Source organism: Ochlerotatus camptorhynchus, unplaced genomic scaffold, assembly GCF_037179485.1.
Source record: "Ochlerotatus camptorhynchus isolate MF236.1 unplaced genomic scaffold, CSIRO-AGI_Acam_v1.1 ptg000070l, whole genome shotgun sequence".
NCBI lineage: Eukaryota > Metazoa > Arthropoda > Insecta > Diptera > Culicidae > Ochlerotatus > Ochlerotatus camptorhynchus.
In genome coordinates, this window is record NW_027040560.1 from 2,438,582 (window position 1) to 2,461,009 (window position 22,428).

General features: G+C 42.8%; 3 protein-coding genes across 3 annotated transcripts; all 3 read right to left on the minus strand.

Annotated features, from left to right (window-relative positions):
- Positions 1-8,485: 8,485 nt before the first annotated feature.
- LOC135697273 (uncharacterized) lies at positions 8,486-19,244 on the minus strand. Its single transcript, XM_065216894.1, has 5 exons — positions 19,079-19,244; positions 18,853-19,015; positions 9,017-9,586; positions 8,773-8,941; positions 8,486-8,713 (listed from the first exon to the last, which is right to left on the minus strand). Exons 3-5 carry the CDS (start codon positions 9,233-9,235, stop codon positions 8,589-8,591), a joined length of 513 nt encoding a protein of 170 aa, XP_065072966.1. The 5' UTR covers positions 9,236-9,586; positions 18,853-19,015; positions 19,079-19,244; the 3' UTR covers positions 8,486-8,588.
- A 95-nt stretch (positions 19,245-19,339) lies between these two features.
- LOC135697274 (uncharacterized) lies at positions 19,340-21,430 on the minus strand. The gene is made up of 6 exons (XM_065216896.1): positions 21,228-21,430; positions 20,984-21,155; positions 20,775-20,906; positions 20,515-20,627; positions 20,276-20,453; positions 19,340-19,588 (listed from the first exon to the last, which is right to left on the minus strand). The coding sequence occupies exons 2-6, from the start codon at positions 21,135-21,137 to the stop codon at positions 19,446-19,448; spliced, it is 720 nt and encodes a 239-aa protein (XP_065072968.1). The 5' UTR covers positions 21,138-21,155; positions 21,228-21,430; the 3' UTR covers positions 19,340-19,445.
- Positions 21,431-21,587: 157 nt separating this feature from the next.
- Positions 21,588-22,418, minus strand: LOC135697275 (uncharacterized). The gene is made up of 4 exons (XM_065216897.1): positions 22,231-22,418; positions 21,996-22,167; positions 21,771-21,927; positions 21,588-21,694 (listed from the first exon to the last, which is right to left on the minus strand). The coding sequence occupies exons 1-4, from the start codon at positions 22,318-22,320 to the stop codon at positions 21,655-21,657; spliced, it is 459 nt and encodes a 152-aa protein (XP_065072969.1). The 5' UTR covers positions 22,321-22,418; the 3' UTR covers positions 21,588-21,654.
- Between the last annotated feature and the right edge of the window lie 10 nt (positions 22,419-22,428).

Here is a 22,428-nt window from a genome sequence, read left to right on the forward strand (position 1 = left end):
GTGTTAGAGAGGGAGAGAACTACACCTGATGGAAGGTATTATGCATTTGGAACAAAGCAATAAGAAAACCAATTCTAGTACTGCACTATGGTGATTGATTAAATACTTGTCATCAAATGTAACGTTTATTTATTTAAACGAAAAAAAAACATTAAAATAATATATTCTAGTACTTCTTAAAATATTAACGTAACTTTTTAGGTTGATTTCAAATCGTGTTTCGTGATATATTTATGTGTAGGCTGCAATGTAGATAATGTATTCGAGTTTTGGTCTATAAGCTACAGCCTTTTTCCTATTCTTACTGAACAGCACGCAGCGCATAATCAAAATAAGCTCATCTTCGAGTGTTAGTACTTACAAACTTTTGTTAAAGCTTACGCCAGGGGGACATACAAGTTGGTTTGTTAGTTGGCTTCATTTCTGTTTTTAAGTCGTGGGTGAATGGCAAATGGATAGTCCGTTGACAGCTCGTACATCCTACAAATCACCAATGGGTCAGAAGATGGTGTTGCTTCCAGTGCACCGAAATCGATAAAATATTGAATCAACCAACGAATTTGCAAGATCTTAGGCTGAAAAAAATAATTATTAAATTTTGAGTTCAATACACGGTAACGTAACAGCTATTTTATATCTTCAGATAAACATTCTGAATCCAGCCTTATTTTTGAAAAAGGCCTTTAGAAAAAATGCTAACCTTATTTTCAGAAAACTGTGACTCAAAAACTGTTTGTCCGATCGGTTTGGTGTCTTTGGAAATAATGAAGGTAAATTACGTTCGGTAAAACTTTGACTTTCATTGTGAAGCCTATTTTACTACAAAATAGCTTTAAAACACGATCGGCCTTATTCAAATGAACAAATCTTGACATTGTAGTGAAATTTTCGTTTATTAGTAGCTATAAAACAATTAAACTGAATTGCCTAAATTTTGCCGAACAGTTTAGGTGTTGAGATTTCGGTAAAACTTACCGAAGTAGGCGATATTTTCTAACTGTGTTGGGGCTGAACTCCGGTTCACAGATATATTTTTTTCAATATTCCGGAGTCCGGATTGAGATTCTGGGGCGTTTACAATTTCTAAAGTTTCATAGTTGCGAAAATGTTGATGATTTCCGACTTATTTTTTTAAGTTCTCAAGCTTAAATAATCACACACTAATGGGGTGCTTACATCTGTGCGAATTTGCTAGCGCTAGTGTACTCGCCAACTAGCACGAATTTCAGTTGCTCCTGAAATTTCATGCTCGTAGACGCTGATGCCCTAAACACATTATGCTAGCGAGATTTTTTGCTAGCAGCTAGCTCATTAGCGCTAGTGAAATAGCATAAGTGTTAACACCCATAAGGGGAAGATGTAGGATTTTTCGAAATTCAATTTTTTTTAACCTGGAAAAATTCATTATTTTGATGCTTGAATTTCATACTCAGGAAAATATTGTAGATTCCGAGAAAGCTCTGTTGTATTGATATCTTCTTCTTCTTTGGCTTTATTACGTCCCTACCGGGACTATATGCCGGTTTTGACTTGGCATCTTCAGCAAAGATGCTTATTATAATTAGCACAATCTTTTGGTATCAACACATAGTTCAAAAGTTATCTGCCTAGATGACGCCAAAATCTAACTTTTAACTCTTACATTCTAGAGACTTAACATCTCTACATCTCTAACAAAGTTTTACCACCGACAAACCGACATGAAACTAAAACTTAACTCTTGATCGAGAATCCATAACGGCAGATTCAAATATGCAGCGATCCCATCTGTCAAACCCATAGAAATTTGTTATCTAGATAAAAATAATTTGCCCGGAATAGATTAGACACGAACCAACTCATACATTTAGTATGTGTGTTCGTGGCTAGGATACACATTTTTCGCGAACACGACGGCAGATGTCAGTTATGTGCTTTAATCAGAAATTTGATGATACTTTGTATGATCATTCTTGTCGGTTTGTCGGTGGTTTTACATCTCACAAAAATAAACAACCTTTCTGAAGACGTAAAAATTCCACAGCCTAATATTTTCAAGTTTTCTTGAAAACGAAATAAAATGTGTGAAAACACAGCCATTCCATAGAAAAACGATATAGTGGTTCTTATAATTTCGTAAACATTGGTACTTTTCGTCCTTACCGCAAAATATTCGGTTCGTCGCTAGTATGAGCATAGAGGTAACTCTAAGACCAGAAGGTCCCGAAGAAACGAGCTCAATTCCTCCTGTGTTACCTGACTTGTAACGAATATAAGTACGTTGTGTCCGTGGACCTTTGAATACAACGTATATTTCGTCTAATTTAGCATAGCATTTGCAATGCTAAATCCGAGAACCTTCCAGAAATTCCGTTCTAAAACTCTCCAGAGATTACTAAAATTTCACAGAAAATCCAAGAATCTCCCAAAAATTCCGCGAACTTCCCAGATTATCTGAGACCAGAAATGTCTAAAACTTTGAAAAGTTTTCAGAATTTCTGGGATTTCTGGGAAGTTCTAGGATCTTATAGGAAGTTCTTGGGATTTTTAGAAAGGTCATGAAAAACCTGGGAAAACCTTCTGAGATGATCTAGCCATTTCTGAGAAATTCTCGTATCTTCTGGGAAGTTATTGGAAATTCTGGGAAGATCTCAGAAAATGTGAAAATTTCTCGGAATATTTGGGAAGTTCTCGGAATTAACCTAACTAGTATCTTGCATTCTGGGTAATTCCCGAAACTTTTGGGAAGTTCTCGCATGTTTTTTGAGTTATTGTTAAGTTTTTTGAACTGCTGAGATGTTCTTTGGATTTCTATAAGATTTCTCAATATCGGAGAAGTACTCGGATCTTCTGGGAAATTCTGGGAAGATCTCAGAAAATGTGGAATATTTTAGAACTTCTCGGAATTTACCTACCTAGAATCTTACATTCTGGGTAATTCCCGAGAACTTCTGGGAAGTTCTCGCATCTTCTGGGAAGATTTTGAAGTTTTATGGGACGTTCTTTAAATTACATATTTTGCAAACAGTGACAGATAGCGGACATGAAGAACCAGTGGAGGTGCCGGGCAAAGGTGTTTATCCTAGACAAATGGTAAGTTACAAATTCGCTGTTGTCGTTGTCGTAGGCGCCGTCGTAGTCGCTGTCGTAATCACCGTCGTAGTCGTAGGCAGTACCGTTAGTATATTTAAAATTAACCACCATCCGCTGAAAATATGAATTATCGTGTATTTCTGTTGTTCATTACATACCAAGTAAAATTCGAGAACGTAATTTTATTTGAATAGCTTGTTCAACCAGGTCTTAAACAATCGTCACGTCGGTCATAGCTTGTTATGATTACCTGAACCATGCGCAAAGAGAAAATCGAAACATTTAACGTCGCGTGAAAATAGATCTTAATGAAGGCCTCTTTCATAGCTTTTAGTTTAAGGATTTCAAAGATCGTCGGTTGCAGTGGCTTGCTTACTGAGCAGAAAAACACGGTCCCAGATCCTTTCATATTAAAAATGTATGCTTAGATCACTTGTTTATCGTGTATTTCGTAAAGCTTTTCGTTGTCGTCGGTGCCGGGTCTGAATAGTCATAAAAACTTGAGTAACACTATAATGTGATATGAGGGGCTCGGTGGCCTTAGCACAACCGGTTTTGCTTACTGAGCAGAACATCATGAGTCTAATCTCAAGCCATCCACATTCAAGATTCGTCAATCGTATTATTTGTTAACATGACTACATGGTAATAACAGCAACTCGATGATTAAAAAGGAGCTCGTCTGCCTAGTGGCAAACGTTTTTGCTTACTGAGCAGAAGACCGTGGGTTCAATTCCAAGCTCCTTCACGTTATATGATTGTTAGGACATCAATTCAGCTTATCGTTTACCAAAACGAACCCTGCTGCAAACCAAACCCTATTACCCAATATCCCAGTGATTCCTCGTGGAAGTGCAGAGGTGTTCTCGGCTTCCATCAAAGCGAGTGTCACGTCAACACATTCCTACCCCTTCCTTTCTTGACCTGTGTTCGGGCGCGGCCGGCGCTGGTATTGCCTAGTTTGAGATCACCAGTTTTTACACATTGAGGATGATTGCTAGTCCCAAGCATCGTCTATTGGTTCTCTGTGTAATTACAGCTGGTCTGGCAATAACAGAGTAGCAACCGTGGGCGGTCAATCATGCTCATGCTCATGGGACGTTCTTTAAATTATTGTCAAGTTCTTTAAACTTCTGAGGATTTCTTGGGATTTCTAGAAATATTGCAGATCTAATGCGAAGATCGGCGAATTTCAAAGAAATTCCAAGAACTTTTCAGAAGTTCAGAGAACTTTTCATAAATTCTGAGAACAGATCTGCAATTTTTCTAGAAATCTTCTCAGAAGTTCAAAGATCTTTACAATAATTCAAAGATAGTGGCACCAGTGGTGTGGTGATAAGCGTGATTGCCTCTCACCCAAAAGAGGCTGAGTTCAATCCCAGTTCGCGCCGCCGGGATTTTCTGAGACATAAAATCTCTGATCAGTAAAGCTGTTGGTCCCGGCGGAAATTGCAAGAACTTCTTAGAAGTTCAAAGAACTTTACAATAATTCAAAGAAATTCCCAGAAACTTCGAAACCTTCCCAGAAGATGCGAGAACTTCCAAAAAATTATCCAGAGTGTAAGATAATAGATAGGTAAATTCCAAGAACTTACCAAATATTTCGAGAACTTTACACATTTTCTGAGATATTCCCAGAAGATCCGAGAGCCTTGATTTTCGGAAAGTTCTCGGAATTTTCAGAAATTCAACGATCTTCTGAACAGTTCTTGGAAGCAATTTTTGGGAAGTTCACAGCAATTGTGGGACGTTCTCCGAATTGCACGCATCTTGTAACAAGTTGTCGGCATTCTGGGTAGTTCTCAGAATTTCTAGTAAGTTCTTCTTCGCGGGATCTTCTGGGAAATTCGCAAATCTTCTAAGTGGTTCCTGGCAAGCTTTCAAAATTTCTAGAAAGCTCTTGAAGCTGATGGGAAGTTGTCGGAAATTTTGGGAAGTTCTAGGAATTTCTGCGAAGTTCTTGAATCTTCTGGATTGTTTTTTGGAACTTCTGGAAAGCTCTCGGAATTTTTGGGAAGTTTTCAGAATTTGTTGTAAATGCACGGAATGTTTCGGGTAGATCTCAGATATTCTGAGAAATTCTCGGTAATTATGGTGAGCTCCGAGGGGCGACACATCTTATTCTCAATTCTCGAAATTTGTTGAAAGTTCTAAGAATTTCTGGGCAGTTCGCGGATCTGCTAGGAAGTTCGAGGGCCTTCTGGGACGTTGATAATTAAAAACTGAATTAAAAGTGGTAACCAATGAAAACTGTCTATAGCTCCAAAACTATTAGACTTAGAAATTTGGTACATGGAATAAAATGTCATATTTTGAGAAATTCTATAACTTTGCAGAAGAAAGTATCCTTCTATCTCTTCAGGCAAAAAAGTTAGGTTCTTCATTTTTTCATAGTGGGGCACGATAAATTTTTGAAATTGTCACATTATGGGCAATACTGATGTGAACAACTCCTCTAAAGATAGTTTTTTTTTTATTGAATCAATGGTTCAATATCGACAATTCAGAGAAAATTTGGCGTCAGATTATCAGCTGTAATAGCATAGAGGTAACTCTAAGACTAGAAGGTCCCGAAGAAACGTGCTCAACTTTTTGGCTCAGCTCTGGTACTCTCTTCGGTCCCAAGCTAATTGATTCACCCCTCGAAACATAGGAAAAACCAATAACCCCTCATTTTACCTGTCAAACTTTCATACCGAATCAAAACAAACATTGCGTAGTACTAGAATGTCGACTAGAATGGGGTATGTTAGTCGATTTGCTTGGGACCAATAGGCTACTAAAGTGGTGAGCCAATTTAAAATCGTTAGTTTCGTATTGATTGTTGGTTGTACCATAAAGGTAACTCTAAGACCAGAAGGTCCCGAAAAATGAGGGGTTAGTGGATTTTCCTATGTTTCGAGGGGTGAATCGATTAGCTTGGGACCAAAGATAGTACCAGAACTGAGCCAAAAAGTTGAGCACGTTTCTTCGGGACCTTCTGGTCTTAGAGTTACCTCTATGGTACGGTGCTGCCCACGGTACAGACAACGTAAGTCCAAGCGTAAAAGGTGGTGGCTTCTGCTGCCGGTTAATGGGCTGTTTACACTTAAGGTTCAATCGAAATTACAGCGGAAAGGCCCAATCTGAGGAAGCCTACTGGTCGGATTGAAAACTAGTTAGAGCCAAATCGACTTCGGTTAGACATCTTGATGTCATTTGTGACAACTGGCAAACTTGCCGTTTCCGATCCGCTTCCGTCCATATTGCGTTCAGGCTAGTTCACTAGCTCCACCAACTTAACCAACTAGCACAAATTTCAGTTTTTCGTGAAATCTCATGCTGGTCGATGCTGACGCATTATGCTGACGCATTATGCTGACTACATTTTAGTACAGTTCTAGTACACTAACGGAGATGTAAACACCACATAAACCCAACCAATATTGAAAATCTCTCACCAATTCAAGATCAACATGTGAAAAGGGCATACAAGCTTTTTTGTAAACAAACCTTCTTATGCCCTTTTCTCACTACCCATATGACACCAACTCAAACCATCAACATCACCGGGTAGGGGAAGCTTTCCCCTTCCCGATGATGTTGTTGGTTCAATTTAAATTTTTCAAAATCAATGAACCCAATTGCTAAATTGTCATGAGTCTCATAACAATAATTGCACAGACTTGGGAATAATATTACAGCACATTGTTACTTGGGTGGTTTTGATGGTTGTAGTTCTAGATTGTCCCCGTAGAACCCAAATTTTGATCACACTCATATAGAGAATATTATCGAAATACGTACGGACAGACATTGGAAATGCTCGCTACTACTGATCTACTGTGCATTTCCTCTTTGAGGAAAACGCCGAAACAAGTCTTAGACATTGAGCACTCATGCTCATGGTCATTTGTTTTATCCGAGAGTGCATGCTCACGAATTCAAACCTACTAGCTCTACCCATCATATCCCGCGTCGAAAGGTTCGTTTTTGATGGCCACCATCGATGCGGTCGGCGGCACAAGCGTCGGCAGCAGTAGATTTGGGCGGGGATGATTGTGCAAGTAGCCTCCCAGTCGTATCTGATCGTGGTTACGGGTTACGGCACGCGCCTTACAGGTATTCTTCTTGGTGCATGCCCACAGGGTGCTGGTTTTGGTGACGCCTCGCTTGAGGTACGTATATCCTTGATACAGCAAGTTAAGGTTACCCCTGCGGTTCTCCACGTACTGCAACTGGACCTGCTTACGCCACGTGGAGACAAAACGGTGCTGTTGGTGTTGTTGTTTTTTCGGGAGCCGAGGTGCATCACGGAGCCGACCTGTTGAGAGGAAACAGAAACAAAAATGAATTAGTATGGATTGTACATAAGGAAACTGTATTCCAGTACTGTGTCTTAAATAAACATTTTACAAGCTCCACTTTATTGCTGACCTGTTTTACAAGTTCTTATGTTTGAAAAAAATATGGTAGTCGGCTGAATGTCCTTTTATCGGGTTTTCCGAACACGGCGTGGCTTGGTCACTGCCAATAAGGGAAACCAGGGTATTGCTGGTCTTGGTTCCGGGTGGTTGTGATAATATTCTCCAAATTTGATATACTTATCACCGATGGTAGTGGCTCGGGCTTTGCAGCCTGTTATCCGGCAGCTCCACCAGTTGAGCCGCTTGGAGGCCTTCTTCCTACCGAGTGTGTATCCTCGGAAGAGGAGCACCTGATTGCCGTTGCGATTGGTGATAAACGTCAACGGAGTTTCGTACCACATCATTGGCTCCGGGTTGGGATGAGTGTCCAGCAAGTGCGGTCCAGCTAAATAGGAAATCAATTACATAAAAAATATGTTTAATTACATAAACACTCGCAGAATTTTCACGGCGAATTGCGAGTAAGGGATTGCGTAATTTTATGCCTGGGTCTACAATCTAGTACCTCTAAAAAATACGAGTTTTATTCAATTAAGTGTAACGGAAAGTTAACAAAGTCATTTAAAAATTGACGCAAACGTCCGATAAGTAAGCTGTCCAGCTACTTTAGCGCAGGTGATCCGGTCCATATCGGGTCGATGATTGTGTTGAGCTACAAGTTGAGATAAAATCGCTTAGATTAAATCTACGTCTATCACTGTCAATCCACTTACCATTGGTATTCGAAGCGTACAAAAAGTTCCCTTCGCTTTTGAGCCGTCCACGACACTTGACCGATCGGTTGTGGACGCATTCCCAGTAGAGAATGTTTTTCTGCGGTCCCTGACGACGCATGTTCGAGCGGTAGATGTGGTTCTCATGCACCAGCAGCACGCCTCCCTTTCGACTTACTATGAACATGTATTTCTGTTCGTCGTCGGCTGCGGCGCATTCGTCCTGTCCTACGGTTCGCTGGAACTTTTTCCGCCCCACTTTCAAGGGATCTGGAAATGCGAACGAAACAGTCGGGTTAGTGAAAGTAGGAGTAAATTTGCTATCCTTAAGAACAAAATAGAAAATCAATGATTGATGAGTTGCAGAGTTTATTAAAAACAAAAATCAAGTTTCGCGTCAAACTTTCATCGACTTTCTCTGACGAAATTTTTGCATCCGCCGACGGGCGGTTAACTTTTTCACAACGGCCTTAATCTTATCCTCCAGTATTGTGTGGGTCATGCCCTGATCAGCCCAAGCCTCTGAAATGGTTAAAAGTCATAATCTAGTACTACACTCAGCGATATTTTTTCCTACGAACCAATCATACACTCGATGAATATTTCATAATTCCTCATCGGCATCTTCTGCTCGCCGATGTTGTTCGTTCCGGAGTAGTTGTAACCCATCAACGCATCGTCGGTGAAGAGATACGGAAAGAAATTCGCTACATCCATCGACCTTGGTTTCTTGAGCGTCAAATATCGCACCTGTTGTAGTATATGTTAACAAGTCAGTCAGTCAGTAACAACCATTTTTTTTCAGTATTAGAATAGTGTACTCACATACTGATCCCGGACGTTGAAATCATGCCGAACGGTTTCCTCCAGCCGTTCGATTTCGCCCATTGAAACCAACGGAAAGTGGAACCCATTGACCCGGGCAGTGGCACACGTTCGCTGGCGTTCGGCCTGTTTGGCTAACTCCTGCAGCTCCTGCTGAACGTTGCAGATTTGGATGTCCAGCTTAACCTTGTCCTTTTTACTCACGGTCTTGGTGTTCATTTTGTTCAAACTCTGCAACCGATTGCGAAGCTTGGCTATGTTCTTGGCTGGAAAGGTGAACGATAAATCAATTAGATTGCGCAACGCAGCGTATACTGTGGACTGGAACAACGAAAAAGCTACATTCCGTTTAACAACGATTCATTTAGTTTATACACATTTTACGTTTATTATCTTTGCTAAGATTCGTCATTGCAATTTGTGTTCTAATTCAAAATTGACGACCACGGGCGTCCGTCTTTTTCTTCTGTCGGCATTTGAGCTTCCGTCTGGAAATGTGTGCATTCCTAACCACGTGTCGGAGTTCGTCTGCCAGAGATTCTTCAGTCACACCCTTGCGTTCCCAGGCATCTATAGAATAGAAAAAAAAGAGTAAATTTAAGACCAAAATCAACAAGTTTTCAAATCATTACTCAAACTTTTTTAAATTAGGCTACATTTAATAGGGGAAAGCAGTTAACACTGTTAAAATCGTTTTAGGCGGAGTCAGACTTTCAAGTCAATTTCGACAACAAAACGCATATTCAATCTAAATTCAATGTACTTATTACTATTGCATAGTAATAAGGTTGTATAATCATATGCGAAGAAAATTAAATTGTTTGTTTAATCCCACTATTTTACTATTTTTCATAAACCACACCTGTGGGGAACAGCGAGACATGCCAGTGATATGAATACCTTTCTTTGTTAGAAGGGTAAAATGTATTATTTATATAGGGAACGTCAATTAATTACGTCACACAAAAGGCCCATTTTCAAGCCCCCCTGCCCCCTTCACGTTCATTACTGCTTCCCCTCTTGCTCGAACGTTAGCGAAACTATCAGTTCCTCGTTCTTTTGAGGCATGAGATTATCTCAACGGGTAGGTCACTCCGCACACCAATCTTGGGTCATCTTTTTTGTCAATGTGCCGCAAGTGTGCAGATTGTGCCGGTCATAGAGCAAGCTGCGATTGTTTGTAAAATACTCATCCCGGCAACCCGGGATTTCTGACACCTTGAATGTTTTGGTTTGAAATCGTAAAGATAAATCGTATTGAGGATGACGCGGGAAGTAGCGGGTGTTGGTGTTTTATGTTCATAGGATAAAAAATTCCAGTTGTTTAGGGTTTTAAAATGCCCTCAAAGGCAGACCAGAAACCTAGCCTATCGTGCTGTGAAAAACAACGGTCTATCAGCGGCCGGAAAGATATGGAACCGGTGGGGAAGATTGTTGGAGACCGACTATAGAGGATGATGAATTGACTTCTGTAGTTTGTTTTGTGTGAGTTGCATCATTATTTGAATTAATGGTGGAAAAGCTGAATAACTACCTCTTTCTCTTGAGCCCACTCTAGAACCTACATTTCGTATTTAGATCTATAAGTGAACTACTGGTCTGATTTCTTCTGATATATTCAATAAGCGAATGTTCCTGAATATACAGTCAAACCGCACGTAATGTTGTGAACAACTTCAATGACAGTTATCCAGCAGTGCTCCCATTTAATTTACAACAACCTAATGCCTACGAGATTGGCCGAAGGCGTACCGAAGGGATGCCGAAGATGTGCCGATGGATGTGCTCAAGCTGTGCCGAATCTATCTGCATATGGGAAGCAGGCTTCATTGAACTTAACGTAACGAGCAATCACAATTTCACGTAGGTCCTTGTTCCACAGCTGGTTTGCGTTAGTGGCATAACCGATCATTATCAGCTCTCTACTTTCAGCGTCCATTTTTGCGTTGTTGAGCGGGAATCCAAGCAAATGCTTTGCAACCAAATACTCTCAGCTTCTCCAGATTAGACGTTTTCTTCATCCAGCATTCCGCAGGTGTTGAACTTCTTTTTTTTTTTTTTTTTTTTTTTTTTTTTTTTTTTTTTTTTTTTTGTAAAAGTGAAGTTTTATTTGTCAGTTTAGCATACAAAGTTTTTTTGTTTTACCGTCAATTTGCTACATCAAGATTAAAGTTCAAATCAGCTAAATCAATTCTTCCGTTACAATCGTTAACGAAGCTGATATATGTAATAAACATATTCAGAATTGCCACTCTATGTCTGTCGTTTATTCCTAATAGGGCAGGTCTTAGCAAGTCTTCGAACTCGAGTCGCCTCCATCCACCCAAGATGACTGTTATTCTCTGCTGAAGAACCGTCCAAGCCGGGCCGACGCGAGCACAAGCACAAAATTTGTGGGAGAGAGTTTCTGCTGTACGGTTGCCACAATGCGTACAGTTTTCGTCATCTACTCGCCGCATCACGAATAGCAGTTTGCGGTGCTCTATCTTCTCGTTCACCAACAAGTAAAGCTTCGTCCTCTGCGCTGAAGTAAGTTGCCTCGATGCAATGTTTCGCCATATGCGTGACCAGCCACTTGCTGGTCTGTTACGTTCCACCCTTGGTAGCTCAGTTTGCTGGACGAAGTACTGGTGAATTTGATCGGTGGAGGGGTTCTGTTGGATTTGGTGGGGAATTTGGGATAAGTTTGATAGGATTTGTCTAAGGTCGGGAAGATCTATTGAGATGGCTGGGCGGGGATTATCGTGGAAAAGAAGGGATCTATAAAAAGGAAGGGATTCGATCTCTTGTAGGTGTCGGTTGATTGCGAGTGACTTACATTTCAGAGCTGGTAATTGCAGCTTCAGGCCTCCATTCTCTCTGCTGCGTGCCAGCTGCATCATTGGGACACGGGCGACAGTCCCTCTCCAGAGGAACGTACCCATTGCTGATGTGATTTTTGCCGTATGCACTCCCAACGGCGGTAGTATGGACGCGAGGTACCATATCCTGGACGTTCCGAACGTGTTGAGCATGATGACCCTTTGGTGCAGCGTCAGCGTGCGCAGAGAATGCAGCCACATTTGTTGTGCGAACTTCCCCACTAGCGCATTCCAGTTCATCGTTGTCATCAGTCGTATTGAATTTGCGAAAACAACACCCAGAATTTTAACTACATTGACTGTTTGTAGCCACTGAGTGTTGATTCTGTTGTCTTCGCAAAGGCCAACATCGACGGCAACAGTTTTCCGCAAATTTAATTTTGCGCCAGCAGCTCTCTCGAAACGAGTGAACAGCCTATTTATCTCATCGATTTGCCTGGTCGATGTGACGATCACACTGATGTCGTCCGCATACGCCACTAGCAGATCATTCCCGCACACTCTTTCGAGTCTGCACACTAGTGGATGCAGGTAAAGAACGAAGAGATGCATTGATAGCGGATCCCCTTGCCGTACAGAGCGTTGAATTTCGAACGGACGAGAAAGGTGCCCATTGATCAACAGCCGAGAGGTGGACCGGCTGGCGATTCGCGAGAGTAGAGAGATGAGATCCTGGTTGAAGCCGAGCGAGCGCATGGTTTCGAAGAGAAAAGAGTGCCGGACCCGATCGAAAGCGTGATCGAGATCAAAGCTGATTAACTTCCCGGCACGGCGGTGGTGGCGGAGATGTGCTATCCGGTCCTTGAGAGCAAGAGTGGCTTGAAATATGTTGTGCTCTGAGTTGGAGCATTTCTGCCCGTCGCTCAAGACGTGGTGCTCTCTCATCACTTGCTCGAGTCTGGTTTTGAGAATGCGGGAGAAGAGCTTGTAGTCGCTGTTGAGCAGCGAGATCGGACGATATGAACGGGCTGTGTCGTCGCCGCCTCTCTTCTTAACCAGCACGATGATGCCATCAACAAACGCTGGAGGAAGATTACCGCTGAGTGCTTCATTCAGCAACAGATTCAACTCTCGGTGGATGACGTCGAACATGCGGTGTTAGAACTCTCTCGGAATACCATCGCAGCCGGGAGATTTTCGTGGGGCGCTCGCTTTTATTGCAGACCAGATTTCTGCCGTCGTAATGTCGTCCGTGCAGGCTTCATTCGATGTGTCGTTGGGTGGGATAACACTCTCGCAGACGAAACTGTTCTCATTCTCTTCTGTTTCCTCCTCCGAGTACAGCGTCGAGAAGTAGTCCATCATATGCGTCTCGATCGCTCGTGGCTCTGCTACCGTTTCGTCTTGCTCTGTCTGCAGCTGCGTGATGACGGTTCTCTTCCTTCGCCTCTCCCCCAATTGGAATATTGACATGGGTTCTCCCGCCACATGTGTTTCATTCATTCGCATGAACGTGTAGGAAAATCTCCGTTGAAGTGCTAGCATTTCACCTTTCAACCGGTTTATGGTGGTTATCATTTCAGGGTGCTGGTAGTACCCGTCGTAGGCTAACCGAAGCTCGCTGTAGAGATATTGATGTTCACTGTGGAATTCATCGAAGACGGCTCGAGATTTCCACTTGAAAAAGCATTTGATCTTGGGCTTAGCGAACAAAATCCACCATTCGATCCAGGAGCCATAGTTTCTGCGCTGCCGGGTCCAATATTGCCACTGGTATTGGAACTCGGCAACGTTCTCGTCACTCAGAAGATAGGGCCGAAGGGACCAAAATCCACGGCCATGCTCTTGACCAAGATGGGGGAGACAAAGTCGGAGTACCAGCGCTTTGTGGTCGGTAAATGAGCAGACGTGTGCATGTGCTGCTCGCAGGTGATCGCGCAAATCACTGCTGACGTAAATACGATCGAGTCGCGACTGTGCGTTACGGCAGACGTACGTGAAACCTGGATCACGCGGACACAGTTTCTCCCATACGTCGTGGAGCTGCAGTTTCTGGACGGCTGTTTTGAGGGCGGGACTAGTGTTTGGGCTGCTAGAATCACTTGTTCGAAGCACGCAATTGAAATCGCCGGCCAGAATGACATGCGTGGTACGATGGCGGAGATAATAGGCAAGCGTCCCATTGAAAAAGTTCTCCCGAGCTGCACGTAGCGAAGAGCCGGAGGGAGCGTAAACATTACAGATCGTTGTGTCTTGCACTCTCAGCGCAAGCAGTCGGCCGTCCAAGCTTCTCTCGATGTGAGTGGCCTGGATGTGTTCCTTCAGGGCAATAGCTGTTCCCCTTCTCGTATGGTCCACATTGAAGAAAACGACGTAGCCAGGCAAGGAGAGCTGCTCGTTCTCTACTTCTTGTAGACACACGATATCGAGGCTATGGCTGTTTATGAAGCTTCGGAGCGCGTTCAGTTTCGTGGGGTTCGTGATGGTGCCGATGTTGATGGACGAGATGTTGTACGACGTGAGAGCCATTTATAAGCGATTGTCCTCGTCCCTCTCGTCGTCGTCGTCATCCCGGCGGGGTTTTTTGCCGGCTGGTTTTCCTCGGCTTCGTCTACTGCTCGTGGAAGCGGAGGATTCATCGGTTTCGTTCCCGTTGCCGCTTCTGCTCTGCGATCGCAGCGCATTTTCTGGCTTTTTGAACACGTCATCCAAAGCCACGACAGCTTGTGGTGGTGTTAGGAACGAACTTGACACATTGTGCGTTCGTTGTACTTGCGCAGACCCTGCTGCAGGCTGGCTGCGTGTGTGTGTTTTCGGGCCTGAGAATTCACTCTGGCTCTTCGGCAGTTCGGGGAAAACGTCTGACTCTAACGATGACGGAGTAGTGGATTTTTGACCGACTAGTTTCGTGTTTGGTGGTTTCGCACCAGTTTTTTTGGGTTGCTGACCGGCTGTTGACCTATTGGCCTGTCCAGTTTGCTTCGTGACATTCGCGTAGCTTTTCTGGTACAGTAGCTTTTTGTTCTGGACACATGATATGCCAGTGTGCGCTTGCTCTTTGCAGTAGCGGCAGGATTGCAGCTGTCCCTTGTAAACAACGAACGCTTGCTCTCCATCGACGGTGACCCACGAGTCAATGTTCCGCTTCACTAGCATACGAGCAGACCATATGCCGAGCGGTATGCCTTCACATTCGTTACTCTCACCCCACGATACCTCGTGAACTGAGATCACTTCCCCGAACGCACTTAGGAAACTAAAGACTTTCTCTTCAGACACATATTCGGGAAGGTCGTAAACCCGCACTTCAACACTACCATCTTCCAACGTGATCCGAAGCTTGTGTTTCTTCCCCTCACACTCCACTTCATGCTTCCCGTCATGTTCGTCAACGACTTTTTGTGCCAGCGTCAAGTCACTGACTTTGACGAAGGCACATGCTCCACCTCTGTGGCACTGAAGTCTTTTAATGTCTTCCCTATTTAGACCGAGAACCGAACGACAAAAACCATAGAGTTTTTCGACCGACGGCTTGACGGAGAACTGCGAATAGTCAATCTTAAAAGTGTTTTCTCGCCTCATCGCGAAACACTTTTGCACGCGACGCGGCGCAGCGGATAGAAGGGTATCCAAAACGTAAATGCTTCACTAGTGATAAGCGCAATCGAGAAAAACGTCTGCACGTCTCAGAAGCTGAGCGATAACTAACTTCTTGGTACGGTAGCAGTTGGACCTCGGTTAAGCAGAAATACACCAGTCAGCATTCCTTCTCCCCACATTGCTTTAGGTACACTCGAGTCCGGTTGTATCTCTCCGCTATCCCGTTTTGCTGCGGAGAATACGCTACTGTAGATTCTATCTGAATTTCCTTGGTCTTCTAAAATTTCCCGAGCAGTATTCACGGCCTTGATCCACTGTCAGCTTGGAAATCGTTCACCCGATCATCCTTAAACCATAGAGGTAACTGTAAGACTAGTAGCATAGAGGTAACTCTAAGACTAGAAGGTTCCGAAGAAACGTGCTCAACTTTTTGGCTCAGCTCTGGTACTATCTTCGGTCCCAATCGATGCACCGAAAATCCACGAACCCCTCATTTTATCTGTCAAACTTTCATAGTGAATCGAAACAAACATAGTGTAGTACTAGAATTTTGACTAGAATGGGATACGTTAATCGACTGGCTGGGGACCAATAGGCTAGTCAAGTAGTGAGCCAATTTAAAATCGTTAGTTTCCACCGGTTGCTTAAACGTTCTGAACTCTTCTTCTTCAAGAGAAACGCCATCACAGAGTGGGAGTAGTCATCAATGTATGTAACAACGTAGCGATATCCGTCCCACGTCGCTGGCTCAATAGGAGCAAAGACGTCAGAATGTATACGTTCAAGGGGTCGTACCGCTCTGTTCGTGTGCCACTGAACGGTTCCCGGCACTGTTTTCCTTGAACAGGTATTACAGAAGCCCAACTTTTCTGGCTTGAAATACACACCGAGCGCAAGATCCTCTCGTAGCATCGCTCCCACTTGCCCCTACTTGGAATCGCACATGTTGACCTCACACTGTCTAACATCGAATTCCAGCTCGTATAGGTTTCCTCGGAGATAGGCAGTAGCAATTCCTGTTTTTCTCTCGCTTGGAAACAGCACTGTCAGCCATAAATAAAACGAACTTCGAACAGCTGCCATGTTTGCGTTGCCTTTAGTCTTCTTGCAGTCCTTCTTCCACATTGATGGCACATTCCGTTATACTTGCCGAACTTCTTCAGTTTGTCTCCGGCAAACGCAGTAGACTTCTCCTCTGAATTCTGCATCCGATCACACCACTTCGACTCTTCGTTGATCAATCGTGACTTCCTCAGCTCGTATATCATATCCTGCTCCGAAAGATTCTCTACCGCCGTCACAAGCGGGTCGTCAGCCATTCGAAGTTGACGAATCAAGTGTTCGAACTCCAGGAGATGAGCGCGCATCGACGCGCAATCTGCTTCCTGATAAGAGTCTGCTTCCCTGCTGACTTTTTTTTTTCAAACCAGCATTGCCTTCGCTTTTCGGTTCATCTCTTGGAATTTCACCGCTTGAGCCGCTTCTGCAGGCGCTTCCTTGATGACCGCATCCCAGGAATGGCTTCCAAGTAGACCTTCACGAGAAACTTCCAGGTGTCATAGTTTTGACCAGCGGATTGTGGAATTCCGTGTCTTGAAACTTCCTTTCGTGAGTCGCCCATAACCCGTTGAGGGTCCCGAGAACAGTTTATTAAATAGGGGAAAAGTTGGCTTCGGTAATACCTTAACCTATTATCGTCAGGAGGTAAACAAAGTCCTAGAGCACTCAAATTTGGCCAATAGTTGCTCTGAAACACAATGTATCACATGCCAAACACATGCCAAAATTGAGCTCTCAAGGACGTTGTTTACCCCCTGACGATAATAGGTTAAGGTATTGCCGAAGCCAGCTTTTCCCCTAGGTCTATTCAGCTTGATTGCTTGATAAGGAATGAATAAAATTATAGTTCAAACATCTTCATAGCCGGCGCTGGTGGTGTAGTGGTAAGCGTGACTGCTTTCTAACACCCCAATGGGTCTGGGTTCAATCCCAGCCGAGGTCGGTGGGATTTTCCTGAGGCATAAAAATCTCTGGTCACGTCTTCCTTCGGAAGGGAAGTAAAGCCGTTGGTCCCGGCCCCTGTGTGGGTGCTGCCTCCCTGCCATCCATTGACGGCAATCGATGTCCGTCGGTGATTGGCACTAGATTGCGGAACAGAGACCGACGTTAAATAAAGGAATGAAGGCTACTGTGATAGCTGGCTTCATATAATGATTGCTTCGTTTCTCAACATAGATCCAAAGCTCAAAATTTTTTTTAATAGAATTTCAAGCTAGTTTGAACATAGTTTCAAGGGAATCTCTAAGAGAATTCCTAAGAAATTTGTGGGAATTTCTACACGAGTTGCCGGGAGGGTCTGGCAGGAAACTTTATGCATATTTCCAAAGAAACTCTGATTAGTCTTCCAGCAGATTCGGATAACATTTCCAAGGGAATTCTAAGGAGAGTTTCAAAAGAATTCCAATCAAACTCAAAGAGATCATCGCTAGGGCATTTTGGGAAGAATTTTAAGAAAAATCTGAGGATAATTCTCAAGAAATTCTGAGGGGATATGCAAGAAAATTTTGGTATAATAGTATTCTAAATTCTAAATGGCATACCAAAAGATTTCCGCGGAATATTCTTAGCGAATTGTTAAGAAAATTTTGGCGAGAAATTAACGCAAATTTTTGAACATTGGAATACGAAGATAAATGTAGAGTAGAGTTCAAGAGTTTTCTGGAGGGAATTCCTTAAGTGTTTTGTACATAGTTCCAAGACTGTTATGAAGAAAATTTCCTAGAAAATGATTAGGTTAGATAACGCCTAATCATTTTTCTTCTCAACATTGATGTTTGCAGCATATCTGAGATATGACACAAACATCAAAACGGCCAGGCCTACCATAGAAGTAGCTTTAAGACTAGAAGGTTCTGAAGATACGAGCTCAACTTTTGGCGAAGCTCTGGTACTATCTTCGGTCCCAAGCTAATCAATTCACCCCTCGAAACATAGGAAAATCCACTAACCCCTCATTTTATCTGTCAAACTTTCATAGCGAATCAAAACAAACATTGTGTAGTACTAGAATGTCGACTAGAATGGGATACGTTAATCGTTTGCTTGGGACCAATAGGCTAGTCAAGTAGTGAGCCAATTTAAAATCGTTAGTTTCGTATTGATGGTTGGGCCTACTGCGTTACATTTGCCGCAAAGATGATTCTGCAAAATGATTCGAGTTTGAATAAATATATTTAAACAGCGATGCATTTCGAGAATCGGCATGGGCGGAAGGATGCCCCGATTTAAGCATTTAATTCTAATTATTGAACTTTGGACCAATGGGTCAGTCAAATAATGGATCAATTTAAATTTAAAATTCGTATTGATTGTTGGTCAAACGTTAAAAAAATCCACTTCTTTTCCGACAATTCTAGTACTGCAAAATCCACTTACCCAACATGCAGGTGGTGAAAATCTCATAATCTTTCATCGATTTTCGTTCCAAGTTCGACCGTTTGATCCAGGAAAAGCCGAACAGTGATCGGTAGGTGAATATTTGTTGAAACACCGAAAAAACTGTCTGATCATCCTTCAGTTTCTTCCGTAGGAATGACACCTGCAATCCAAATTGCCTGTTACTAATTTCGCAGTTTGTGATTTTCATTTTCGATAAACATACATACTGATCTCGGCTTCGCTTGCTATACCGAATGTGCGCTTCCAAATCCTCTATGGCGCGTGCGTTGTTGATTGGAAATAGAAATCCGGCGGCATAGTCTGATGTCATCCCATGGTGATATATTCGATGCGGCATCTCCGTCAGCAAATCTACGATTAGAACATAGAGGGGCTGTAGTACTAGAATGAAGTGGAACAATTTCGCCCAAGAGCCAAACATTCTAATACAGCATTTCAAAAATCAGTTTTATTGTTGACAAAGTGTGGTTGGAAACCGAATTCAATACAAGTCAAATGAGAAAATAAAAATGATAATTCACAGACAAACGGATGTCAGATGTTATTTGTCGTTCGAACGGAGTGTTGTTCTAGTAAGGATGTCCCATGAACTGCTTGTGTGAGGACTTTGCCCGGAAGTTGCGCACGTTGTTGCGAACGTAAATTCGTTTCACAATGCTCGCCATGCTCATGGTTATGTCCTCCTTTGTGATTCCGTGGCTACTCCAGGCTTCTGTAATGGAAAAAAAAGTAAATAATTTAGTGTGGCTAATGTAGGGATGCGATTTGACATCCGTTTTTGGTAACATGTGATTTTTGTTTTCGTTACTCTGCTGTGCTGAATTCAATTCAAAATCTGTTATATGCTAAATTTAAAGAATTAAGAAACAATGCGTATTGAGGACCCCAACAACTATGCAAAATTTAAACGAATTTGGTTATACCATAGAGATAACTCTAAGATTAGAAGGTCCCGAAGAAACGTGCTCAACTTTTGTTTCAGCTCTGGTACTTTCTTCGGTCCCGAGTTAATCGATGCACCCCTCGGAAAATCCACGAGCCCCTCATTTTATCTGTCAAACTTTCATAGCAGATCAAAACAAACATAGTGTAACACATCACAAACATCAGAATTTCGACTAGAATGGGGTACGTTAATCGATTTGCTTGGGACCAATAGGCTAGTCAAGTAGTGAGCCAATTTAAAATCGATAGGTTCATATTGATTGTTGGTTATACTCTCGATTTGCCGCTGAATTTTAAAAATTGAGTTTCTGGGTAATATATGACATGCGGATTCGAAAACCGATGAAATCACAGCTTAAGAGGCTCGGTGTCCTAGTGGCGACCGTTTTTGGATTTATCCCAAACCTTTGGAGTTTGGTAGGTTCGCATCAACAGATCGTGTGCCAATACGTACCGAGCATGCAGTCCGTGAAGATCAGAAACTTTTGCAGTGATTCCCGCTGCATGTGAGGGTGGGAAGCCTTTTGCGACGCCCAGCTAAAGTGCCGGAAGATGGCATCGTCGGTGCAAATTTTGCAGAACGTATCCACCACGCTGTTCCGAGGAGATTTGATGCGTCTCAGAAACTTGATCTGCCAAATGAAAAAAACTAAAATTTGAGAAGTACTAGAATAGGAGCTAGAAATGACTTACATATTTGCGTCTGGTGTTCGGATCGGTTCGAACGGATTCCTCCAGTTTGATTACGGCTTTCGATTCGGTCAACGGAAACAATAGAGCAGGTGAAGGCTTTCCCCGTTTGCGACCTGGAAGAATAGTAAAAATTTACAGAATTAGCTAATTAATAAAAAAAAAATCATACTGTGTAATTGCAGAGTGCTCCAGTTAAAATTGTCTGTGTTTTTATTATTATTATTATTATTCAAAATCATCATCGTCTAAATAAATCACACTCTCGCTGATCTTCTGCTCGCGAACCCGATCCCTATAGCGCCGGAATCGCTTCCGTCCGTGTAGATTGCGAACGATTTTTCCCAACATTGAACGGATCTGGGCAGCGGTGACGCCGTACTGCGTCCAGGCCTCTGTAAAAAAAAAACACAAACCAAGATTAGGATCTGCGATTCTATGTTTTCACTTATAAGCATTATAGGCAGTTTACCGAGCAAACAGTTGGTGAAAATGGCATAGCTCTTCATGGCTCGCTTTTTCGTCCGCCTGCTGTTGCAAAATCCATTGTAGTTATAATCGCTCAAAGCCTCGTCGTAGAAAACGGACTTGAAAATGCTCTCGATCGGTTCGTCCGGTTTCTTCATCCGCTGTAGAAATGATATCTGAAAATGATGGCACGCATCAGGTAAAATTTGGTAGTACTAGAATGAATGGGGGACTGCGTTCTTATTTACAAATTTCTGTCGCGTCTCTGCACTCGTCCGTACGGCTTTCTCCAATCGTTCGATGTCGCTTTCAGTTTCGATGGGAAACCGGAACCCAGGGACACTTGATGCCTGTTCGCGAAAAACTACCGAAGGTTGGTAGGCTTTCGCTTTGTTTGCGGGCCATTTTATATTCTTGGTACGCTTCTGTTTGGTAATGAGTAAGGTGGTTGTTATTGAGCCTGTAAAATGGAAATAAGGATGTGTGATTAATGTTTGGCCATGTTGGTTTTCTTATTCTAGTATGAAACCTAACAAACAAAGTAGTTTTTTTTTATATGGAAACAGTATTTTATTGAAGTCTTTTAACGGCAAGCAGATGGTGACCTTTCGGAATGATCTGGAATGGTTTCAGCGTTTGAATAATCGAAATTCTGGTACTGCAGAAATGATTGATTCATTCTTGACTACATCTGGGTGGGATGATTTGTGAATTTCTGTAACAAGGGTTAATGTTGTAGTACTAGAGCAAACGCAATCACATCTTTGCCGAACTGAATTGTCGTGACTCACCGATTTAATACTGTGGTTTGTGCCTTCTTTGGATTCCTTTTTTTCCTAATTCGATCTTTATATTTACGATTTCGTCTTCTGCGGTTGATATTTTTGATAATTTCCGTCAACATGGCCCGAACCATATCATCAGTGACCCCGAATTCCTGCCAAGCCGCTGCAACAAAAAAGAAGAAAAGAGCGTTCGAGGGTGTGCAGGGTTGTGTCGGAACCGCAACTACCTACCGAGAAAGCAGTCCCTAAAAATGGCGTAGCCCTTCATGGCTCGTTTCTTAACGTTCGGAACATTGCTAAGCCCGTTGTAGTTGTAATTGACCAGGGCTTCGTCGTAGAAAACCGACTGGAAGATGCGCCTTATCGGTGCATCTGGTTTCTTCGAATCTCGCAGGTATTTTATCTGCAATTTAGAATCGGTTAGTACTAGATTATGCGATTATCAACTCCAAGAAGTTTAACCTACATAACTGCTTCGCGTGTGCATATCGCCTCGAACGGCGGCCTCCAAACGTTCTACTTCACCTTCCGATCTGATGGGAAAGCGAAATCCCATTACTCCCAGATATTCTACTGCCGCTGTTAGCAGTACATCCGATTGGTCAAGCTCGAGGCTCAACTTCCGAACTCGAATACGCAGCTCTGAAATGATTGAAGAATGGTG

Excerpts from the sequence above, each read along its gene's own strand:
- LOC135697273 (XM_065216894.1), bottom strand. The coding sequence starts at position 9,235 with ATGAACACCAAGACCGTGAGTAAAAAGGACAAGGTTAAGCTGGACATC. Across the intron at positions 8,942-9,016 it reads TCAACGTCCGGGATCAGTAT|GTGCGATATTTGACGCTCAA; the intron begins GTGAGTACACTA and ends ATACTACAACAG. Across the intron at positions 8,714-8,772 it reads ATTCATCGAGTGTATGATTG|AGGCTTGGGCTGATCAGGGC; the intron begins GTTCGTAGGAAA and ends TAACCATTTCAG.
- LOC135697274 (XM_065216896.1), bottom strand. The coding sequence starts at position 21,137 with ATGAAGAAACCGGACGAACCGATCGAGAGCATTTTCAAGTCCGTTTTC. Across the intron at positions 20,907-20,983 it reads TTTCACCAACTGTTTGCTCG|AGGCCTGGACGCAGTACGGC; the intron begins GTAAACTGCCTA and ends TTTTTTTTACAG. Across the intron at positions 19,589-20,275 it reads CTTCACGGACTGCATGCTCG|AAGCCTGGAGTAGCCACGGA; the intron begins GTACGTATTGGC and ends TTTCCATTACAG.
- LOC135697275 (XM_065216897.1), bottom strand. The coding sequence starts at position 22,320 with ATGGGATTTCGCTTTCCCATCAGATCGGAAGGTGAAGTAGAACGTTTG. Across the intron at positions 21,928-21,995 it reads TTTTAGGGACTGCTTTCTCG|CGGCTTGGCAGGAATTCGGG; the intron begins GTAGGTAGTTGC and ends TTTTTGTTGCAG. Across the intron at positions 21,695-21,770 it reads CAAACCACAGTATTAAATCG|AAATTCACAAATCATCCCAC; the intron begins GTGAGTCACGAC and ends CCCTTGTTACAG.